This window comes from Empidonax traillii, unplaced genomic scaffold (assembly GCF_003031625.1).
Source record: "Empidonax traillii isolate 1590-97213 ecotype Southwest subspecies unplaced genomic scaffold, ASM303162v1 scaffold20:size5563877, whole genome shotgun sequence".
NCBI lineage: Eukaryota > Metazoa > Chordata > Aves > Passeriformes > Tyrannidae > Empidonax > Empidonax traillii.
The window spans coordinates 2,192,464-2,201,900 of NW_020955213.1; the positions used below are offsets into that span (position 1 = coordinate 2,192,464).

The 9,437-nt window shown below is 41.8% G+C and overlaps 1 protein-coding gene across 1 annotated transcript; it reads right to left on the reverse strand.

The window, feature by feature from the left end:
* Positions 1 to 1,094: 1,094 nt before the first annotated feature.
* On the reverse strand, positions 1,095 to 7,102 carry MCTS1 (MCTS1 re-initiation and release factor). The gene is made up of 6 exons (XM_027898305.1): positions 6,969 to 7,102; positions 6,217 to 6,369; positions 5,438 to 5,535; positions 4,517 to 4,650; positions 3,425 to 3,492; positions 1,095 to 1,331 (listed from the first exon to the last, which is right to left on the reverse strand). The coding sequence occupies exons 1-6, from the start codon at positions 6,977 to 6,979 to the stop codon at positions 1,250 to 1,252; spliced, it is 546 nt and encodes a 181-aa protein (XP_027754106.1). The 5' UTR covers positions 6,980 to 7,102; the 3' UTR covers positions 1,095 to 1,249.
* Positions 7,103 to 9,437: the final 2,335 nt, after the last annotated feature.

Sequence of the window (9,437 nt, forward strand, 5' to 3'; positions counted from 1 at the left end):
TATTAGGTAATACATTCCATCTCCCATGTTTTAATTTTGCTTTAGAATCAGATAGAGAACTCCTTGGCCACTCTCTTCCATGAAGGTCCCAGGGTGGGGAAAGGAAACATGCAGAACAGCACCGAGACAAGGCACGGGCCCACAAAATCACATTCTGCCATTGCACAATGCATGTGTTGGAATAGAGACGTGAAATATTAATAAATGCTCCCAGAGACAGTTATGAGTGGTAGACCTTAAGGTTTCCTTAGTTTATTACATGATTCCATTTTTCCATAGGCATAGCTTTGGGTATGCAGTTGCTAAACAAAGGACTGGGTATCCAGACAAACACACAGTGCTGCTGACCCCAATCTGTAGCTGTAGGTACGTGTGGCAGTGTGCACAAGCTGAGATCTCTTGAACTTCCACCTGAAGAAGCTGCTCCTGGCTACACTGATAACCATGTTTTTCTATCATGCCCTTATTTAACAGTGGTTTTGCTTCTGCTCCTAAAATAAGGCTGCAAACGGGGAGTAGAGAGCGTGAGGCACCGGGGTGGACACGCTCCGTTGGGAGCCTGCCCAGCGTTACTGTCAACTCCACTACAGGGAGAGCAAGAGCAAAGTGCTGGCAGGGACAAATATCAACACAGCTGTAACTCTTCAGATATGAACCAGCATAAGAGGATTTCTAGTCCACGTTACCAGTCTAAGTTCATAAATCCTATACAGATAAATGCATATTAAAAAGAGGAAAATCCTTAAGTAAAATGAAGTTAATGCTGTTAATAAATTAAAAAAAAAAAAAAAAGTCAAAAAAAATTACTCCTCCACATTCAAGGAACACGTAGACTAACAAGATGTTAATCAGAAGAAAAAAATCTGAAATGTTTCAGAGGTTTTATAAACTGTATTTATATTTCACACACACTTTAAATTACTCTTTTAAAAGAGCAAAAAAATGTAAACATTTCTTGGCTTTTTCCTCCTTTCTGTTTGAAATAGTCTACTCACAGTCCATGCAGAATCTTTCCACCAGGTATCTTCAGTCACTGAAGACTTGGGTTTAAGACAAAACAAAATAACTGTAATAAAAAGAAATCTAGAAAACTATTGTAGCCTAACAGTACTTTTGCATTCACTTGATTTATTTAGCATAGCCACAGAACAAAATAATTTGTACATTCAGTCACATTAAAAACAAGGAATTACAAAGCAGTCCACATTTAATCTAAGTGCATTCCTTTGGAGTAACAGTTCCTTTTGTTTCATTTATATGTCTTCATATGCCAAAGGCCATCATTTAAATAGTGGATATTTTCAATACCAATCCCTTTGTTGACCTTCTCACTGTGGAAGGAGGAAAAAGGTACAAAAGTATTAGATAGGTTAAATATTAGAGCAGTATAAAATATAATATTTTAAGTGGAAAGTGCAACATTTGTCAGCTGGAAGGGGAAAAGCTAATAATCACAAAGTCATTATCTTCAACAGCATGTGGACAAGAAACAATATTTGTTATTACGTTTGCCCACACTGCTGACTGATAAGAGGACAATATTTGCCTTCCACGTTTTGTCAACAGCCTTTGGTACTTCTTTATGGGAGACAGTTCTTCAGACTTCTGCCACTTTTTTAATTTTAGCATTTCTCTACCAAAGTAGCACAGTAGTTGTGAGTCTCCCCCTCCCAGCACAAGAGGTGGTACAGCATGACTGGAATGTGAAATTTGACAAGTTCTGGTTCCAAGTGTGCCACCAACACAATCAAACACAGGTGAGCTGCCTTGCTGCTGGTTGCAGGTCACCTACCCACTTAAGAAAGAATTAAAAGTGCTAAATTTCTGTGCCAAGGACTTGCAGCATGTTACAAACATACTCTGTAGTACTGACTCTGTATCTTTTGAGTCGTGTTATCTGCTAAAAATTATTACTCTATGTGTCTGCATTGAATTTATGTTTATCATTTTTCCAGTACATTATTCCACCAAAAAAGGTAAAAATCTAGTTTTGTCACCATAAACAAGACGTTCTAGGAGTGAGAAAAAGTTTCATTCCCCTGACGGATATAATTTACTGTATTTACACCAAGTGTTTTATTACTTAAACAGCTTATCCAAAAGTAATCAGGAAGGAAAATGCCGATAAACCAGAATTGACATATTAAGTGTTGTAATCACACCAAGAGACTGAAATCACACCGTTCCACAATTTTCTGGTTTAACCAATGTCACACAAAGAAGCAGCCAACAGGCTGCAGAGATCAGTATCACTTTGTTTTCCTCTCCAGTTCATGTTGCTTCTCACAGGAACAGGATATTCAGCTGTGAGGCTGCTGAATCCCAAGTTAGGATAAGGAATATAGAGAAGCTCGGCTTGCAGTGATCACAGCACATCACTGCAGACTCTGGGCTGGGACACTTCAGTAGCTTTTCTTTCCACTTACTCTTGGTGTCTTTTGAATCACTACAAAGAATCCTGAGAGATGTAATTTCTCAACAGCTACAGCAGGTCCAAATCCAGGTTGCTCCGGTCCCACTCTATCCCTGACCTCTGTAACACATTCCATCTCTCCTTGTGCTGCTACCGTTATGACTTGGGACCACAGAGTCACCCAGCACAGGAGATGATCCTGCTGAGCATTATCCCCACAAAAAAGAGTGACTTGTTTGCATCAAAATCAGCTTCCTCACTGCCACAAAGGGCAGACAGGGCTGTAACCCCAGCCCAAACCCACTGGGTGCTCCTCACATCCTGCTGCAAGACCTTACAGAACTTAAAACGACAAGGTGATTTAGCTACTTACAATATTGCACTGTGTGAAAGCCAAGAACAACTAGCACCCATTTCTGTTTTCTATCCCTTTGCCTTCTCAAATAATTTTCAGTTTATCCCCTGAACAGACCTCTGCATTTCACAAGAAGCTCAGATAGGCCAGTCAGCACATCAAGCAGGAATGCTGCACGTGGGTACAGGGCAGGCCACAGAGGAAAACCCAGACAGGCAGCCAAACACCAGCATGATTTCAGTCTCCCCGTCCCTGCACACAAAAATCACTTCACCATTTTCAATCCTCTCAAATCCAAACTGCATCTCTTGCCCAGCCCAGGTACTTGATACAAATACGTCTTTGTTCATGAGATCTTTGACAAAGTATGATTGAGCTCTAGAAATACCAACATTCAGCAGTGAATGTTGAGCACCTTAAAATCCACATTCACATGAAAAGAACTATTTGGATTCAAATAAGTACAGAAGATACTCTCTGCCTTCTCTTCTTTCCCTGACTACCAATCAACAAAACATAATCTTAAAAAACTCTTGTACTTAAACAGCACATGCTGCAACAGTGATGCAGTAACCTTGACAGTGGCACTTATATTCCAAACTAACCTAAGAATAATGACATGGTACAGGTTATATTTCATTTTTTAAAACACTTACATGTCCTCAGCTGACATCTTCATTACTCCCACACATAATGCATGTTGTTTTCCCTCTGCCATTATTGCCTACAAATTACTGCTAAGGAAAACAGATTTCTTTTTAAACTATTTGAGAAAAGGAAAAGCAATATGAAGAAACGACTTCCAAAACACTTTCAAAAGCCCACGTTGAACTTTTACCCTTTCAGTAATTCTAAAGCTGCAGCTCTTAAAGATAAGTAAAACAATGCACTGCATTTAACAACTGAATCACAGTGTGTAGAACAAAGCACGTATTTATGAACTTGGAACAGCAATTACAGAAAAAAAAATCTCCCAGCACTACACTCCATGTCTTCCTTTGTGCCTAACACAGAGATGACAATCTCTCCTTTCTGGAACAAAATGGCACATGTTTCTGGGGCCATTTCAGATTCCAAGGCACAGAAGAATTGGGACACAAATTTAAAAGACCAGAAGCACTGAAATCAGATGTGTCTTTCTCAAAGTTTAGCAACACATGGTGCCAACAGCTGATCTTTTCCTACAGCATCTATCTAACAACACAATCAGCACATCTTGGTTTTATTAATGTTGTATTTGCTTAGGGTTTCCTTTCTCAGTAACATAATGAGGAGTGAATTAGCACTTTCCTCATTTTACACTTGCTAACTTCATCAGACACATAGAGCAAGTCCTGACACAGTAAAGCTGATCCCTGACATCTTTCCAAATTCCCCAGGATCAGGAGAGAATTCTTCTTTAACTGAAGGGAACAGAAGATTGACTATGGAGGCGGGGACAAATTACACTGCACCTCATCTACTTTTACAGTTCTGCATAAAATCACCAAGGAGCTCCACTTACCAAGGAGATTAATGGATCAGCAGCCCACCCAACAGTACAGCAGGAGCATCACAGTAAGTAAAAATATAAGAACAATGTAACCTTGCCAAATAACACCTAAACCTCTGCAGCTCTTTTCTGATTACCAGATATTTCATGAAATCCGATTAAAATCCAAAGTAATCCAGATTATGGTCAGATGAGAATACAAGAACAGAAATTTAACTCGTCTCACAGTAGGCAATTCACAGTTAAAGAAGGATACGACGACAGTATCGACAGCAGCAGGGTAAAGCTTTGCTCCAGGAGACGTCAGACCAGGGCACATTATATTGGCTCCACTTAGGACAAATTTAATGGCGCCTTTATCAACCTGCTGATGTGGCAGAATAAATGGGTCTAGGAGGGGAAAGATACAGCATTGCAATTAATACAGGGAGATGACAACATGAATAACTCATTATCAAATCAGTTTAGAGGGGTCAATTAGATATACAGTGTGCTGTGAGGGCAGAAAGTTTGACAGTCAATCACCAGGGCTGCTGCTGGGCTGTACTGTCCCAAAAGGACACAAGTGCTGTCCCAAAAGGACACAAGTGCTGTCCCAAAAGGACACAAGTGCTGTCCCAAAAGGACACAAGTGCTGTCCCAAAAGGACACAAGTGCTGTCCCAAAAGGACACAAGTGCTGTCCCAAATCCAGCACTAGAGGCCTGTGCCTCCTGCACATTCATAGACCCACATACTGAGTAACAATTTGAACGAGTTCCCACAGGGAAAACAATCTCCCAAGTCCCCAGATACTCAGACGTCTTTAAAAAAAGGGGTCTAAAACCCCTCAAATGTGACAGAGAAACAGGTTAATGTTAAGAGGAAAAAAAAAAAGGAAAAAATAGACAAAATTCCTGAAAGCTGTCAGCTCTCCAAGCCATCCTTCAAGGCACCCCCTTGAAGTATTTCTAACACTGAGATTTGACTAAATAACTTTTTTAAGATTTAAATCAGAGTAAAACAATCAAGCAGAACAGCAAGAAAAGCAATGCAAATGTAAATTGTAAAAAGTAAAAAGCATGCAGCCTAAGTTCCTACAGGAGGCAAGTGCACTTTACATCATTAAACCCATTACAGATCACAGAATATTTTTTTCATCCTTCTCTTCCCAGCACTTCCACCCTCAGAAAACTTACATTTGTGAAGCAACCTTAGCGTGGGGTAAAAAATTCCTTCTCTTTGCCTGAAGAACAGCAACTCCCCATTCACAGTGAGGATTTCTATATGTTCATGACTGCAAGATTAAAAAGTAATTATTCCAATAGCTACTTAAATCCTTCTATAGTTTAAATAAATATATCACTTCACATTCTGATCTATCTTGGCACCTGAGAACTAAGACAGTCAATTAGCAAGAAAATATAAAACTAAAAATATTATCTTTTTGCATGGCTTATTCTTCAACAATGGTCTCCTGTTCACTTCCTTCCCCTTCAAAAAAAAAATCTACAAAATGCACAAATTGCATTTCTTTGGGATTTTTGAATGTAGTGCAAAGGGTGGATAAGGAGAAAGAGCAAAAAACCTTCTACCTAGAAAAAAATAACTTAGATAATATATGGAAGCCCAAAAATTGTAAAATATATTACTGGAAGGTATCCAAACAAGTCTGAGCTTCCATATCCATAAAGCTGAATGTTTCCCTTCAACAACAGGCTAATCCTTGGGCAGTGCCTGAACACACTGCACATTCACTGCAGGCAGCAGTTTAACGTTCTTCAAGCATCCTACGACAGCACATGCCTTCAAGAGCATGAGACGAGCACATGTAAACTTTCTGGTTTGGTCATAACACAGACTATTAGCTATTCAGATATGATAGAAGCCTTTCAAAAACAGTACGTTAATCTACTCTACAAAGTCGACACATAAGGGAAGCACCTTAAAAGCAAAGCTCAAGAGAGAAGAAACTTACCATCTTACTATTTTGACTGGGTCTTTCTTTGGCATGATTTGGTTTAGCCATGGTTCAATAACAGGAAACTGGTCTATCAGTTGATTCTTGATACCTTTAATAACTGAAGTCTTCAGCTGGATACAGTTTGATACATTCTCCTTTTCATCAAATCTGTAAAGTGAGTGAAAGTTTTTCAGAAATGCACAATTTAATGCCAAACGATGCCATATCTCTGCAGCATTCTTCAGGAATTTTTATAAACTCACTATAGAACAGCACATCAACTGTCCAACTTTCAAATCCAGGATTTCATGAGACTTAAATCTGTCTCCTGGGAATACCGGGCAGAGGGGTGGTAGGGCAGCCCCACCAGTAGGCTGTCTTCATCCCTAAACTTTGTGAATGCCCACAAAACGTGTTTAGCCTCACAGACACGACCTGGTACACAGTCTTATTTCGCTCAACTCCAAGAGCACTTTGCTGGCAACACAAACACCCAGAGACCCATTGGGATGCGAGCCCCTCATCTGCACCATGTAAGTACGAAGGGCGCTTCGAGCCACCCCGAAGTTAAGACAAGTTAATGACTCAGCTCCCTCCGGAGGGTTTCCCATTTAACAACCGAGTGCCCGAGGCAGAGCCGGGGACGCGCTGCCCGAGGAGGCCGCGGGGCCGCTCCCGAGCAGGGCCGAGCCCGGGGCTGAGGGGGCGCCGGGCCCGCCGGACCCTTCCCCTTCCCTCCCCCTTCCCCCGGCCCCGGCCGCACTCACTTCTTGAACATCCTGCGGGCGGAGGGCGCCGGGCGGGGGCCGGGGCCGGGCTCCCACCGCCTCGGCGCTGCTCACACGCGGCTCCGGCCGGGCCGTGCCTCGCTCCGCGCCCGCCGGAAGCGCCGCTCCATCCCCGCGGAACGGGCGGGGCTCCGGCAGCGCCTCCCCGAGCGCCGCCGGCACCGGCCCTGCCCCTGCCCCTGCCCGCGGGGACCCGCACGGCGCTGCCTCCGCACAACAAACCCGTTCGACAGAATATCGGAGTGCTCGTAGGTACTGACGCCATTGAAACACAAAACGTGGTGAACGGGAAGAAAACGCTGACACCTGCAAACTAGCAGAGAGGCAGGAGCTCTCGACCCGCCAGCTTCAGAACAGAACACGCGATCCTGCCACCAGCATTCTGGAAAGAAAAAGGAAAAAAAAACAAACAAACAAACAAACAAACAAACAACAACAACAAAAAAAAAACCCTCCCTGAGGCCGGCCAGGGAGTCAGTCACAGGTGACAGTACCCCAGCCTTCAGTAGGGAGTGGGAGCAGAAGCCTGGTTTGCAGAGAAGATTTCAGGTGCCAGGCAGAGAGATGGGCTGTGGTAGAGACAATTATGCTCTACAGTGTTTATTAGAATCACATTAGGTTTTGCTTGGTGATGGCTCCAGCAATCGTGAACAGAAAACCGCAGACAGAGGTAATTTACCACACTGCTTTTTCACTGAGGAGCAGACATGCATGTGTTTGTTCTCTAGGCAAGTGGCTATCCTTGCTTTTTGGAGTCATGGAAATGTTACCACTGGCATAAAGGGAAGGGAGGAGAGGACATAAAACACCAGGTTACCATTATACCAACAACCAAGTTCTTTTTTCCATAGAAAATTATTAAATCACCTTTGATACTAAAGCAAGTAATTAAAACCTAAGAGTTATAGCAGTCATACAAAGTAAAATCAAGTTTTATATGTGGTATCATCTATTCAACTAATGAAGTACAGCGTCAGGAACACATTAATAACTTTTTAAGAGTATGGGAATGAACTGTGGCATTACATAAATAGTCAGGCATTTCACTCATGAACACCACCTCCACCTACTTTGTAACATCACTAAAAATACTGAGTTATAATCAAGAATTCAGTTATAACTGAAACACAGTGACACTGCTCATGCCCAGATTAGAAAGTGAGAACATTTATCACACTGACAAACTATTTCATGGATTTTTGGTGCTCCTCAGAAAAATCTTCATTAAATAATACTTTGCCATGTAAACAATCACATTTTTAAAAACTGTAGTGAAAAATTCATCATGCTTCCACCTCAGATGTTGGACAAAAAAGACAAAATTCTACCCTTCCTGAGGAATATGGCACATCTCACTGTAACTGCCTGAGCAACTGTTTTCATGCCTGCCTAAACAAGATTAGTCCCTAATTTTCAAAAATGACATTTGTCAACAGGAAGGCCTTACCTCCATTCTTTTACTACCTTAAAGCACTTGGATCACTGGTTCCCTTCAGAGCTGAGCTAACGTCGAGTCTGGTCTCAACTTTTCCATGTACTCTTCCAAGTATTTTTTGCTGATGTAGCTGCAGACTTCAGGGCCAGGTAACGGCTCACCCAATCTAAAAGTGCTTGTACAGAGAATTTTTAAAGAAGGCTCCAAGGACCTGGACAGCTCTCAGTGTTACTGTTCAGCCTCACCACCAAGAAGCTGCAGACATTTGCTCTGGTTGCAGTGTCACTTTTAAGTACAAAAATTTTAAAAGCACTTTTCCTGGACAGGATTGACAAAGCAAGGGGCACATCCAGTAAATGGCTTTATGACCCTTCCAGCCTTGAGAGAAACCACCCCTCAGGACACATGCTAAATAGAAAGGATTTAGAATCTCTCCCCCCATAAGTTTCAGTAGAAAAAGAGGAAAATCCATACACCTGGTTTCTTCTTGAATTCCCAGCACTTTATGTTACAGTTACCTGCTCTTCCATATCCCAGAGCTGCATATTCTGACTGATGGGACACAGTCATTGACTCTTAGACAGGATAATCCTTTTGCACCTCCAGGAAAAGGTAGGCACTTAATCACGTCTCCTCTTTTTTAAATCCAGTCCTTTCAACAAACCAAGAAACTGTAGAAATTTTGTCTCTCTTACAGCTCTACGCTTCTTACCTAATTTGGCTTAAGTGAACATGACACTGTGAACAGAGGAAAACTTTACAGCATAGTCATATTTTATTTACTTAGCAAACCTGTTTATTTCTGTTATATCCGACTTGGAATGTAAGGTATTAGCCTTGGGAACCCACGGACTGTTCTAAAGCCAGTCAAAACCAGACTTAAGCTTTGTTTTGCTGATTTTTTTTTTTTTTTAATCTGGAAAAAATACTTTTCTACACATCACTAGCATTACATTCCAGGCCTCAGTTGTCTGACAGTGACTCAGTGATAAAACATGCTCCAGAAAAACCTC

What these genes read in the sequence shown, in the direction of transcription:
- MCTS1 (XM_027898305.1), bottom strand. An exon ending in CCAGTCAAAATAGTAAGATG is followed by an intron (nt 5,536 to 6,216) that starts GTAAGTTTCTTC and finishes TTAATCTTGCAG; the next exon opens with TCATGAACATATAGAAATCC. An exon ending in CTGCTGTCGATACTGTCGTC is followed by an intron (nt 3,493 to 4,516) that starts GTATCCTTCTTT and finishes AGTAATTTGTAG; the next exon opens with GCAATAATGGCAGAGGGAAA.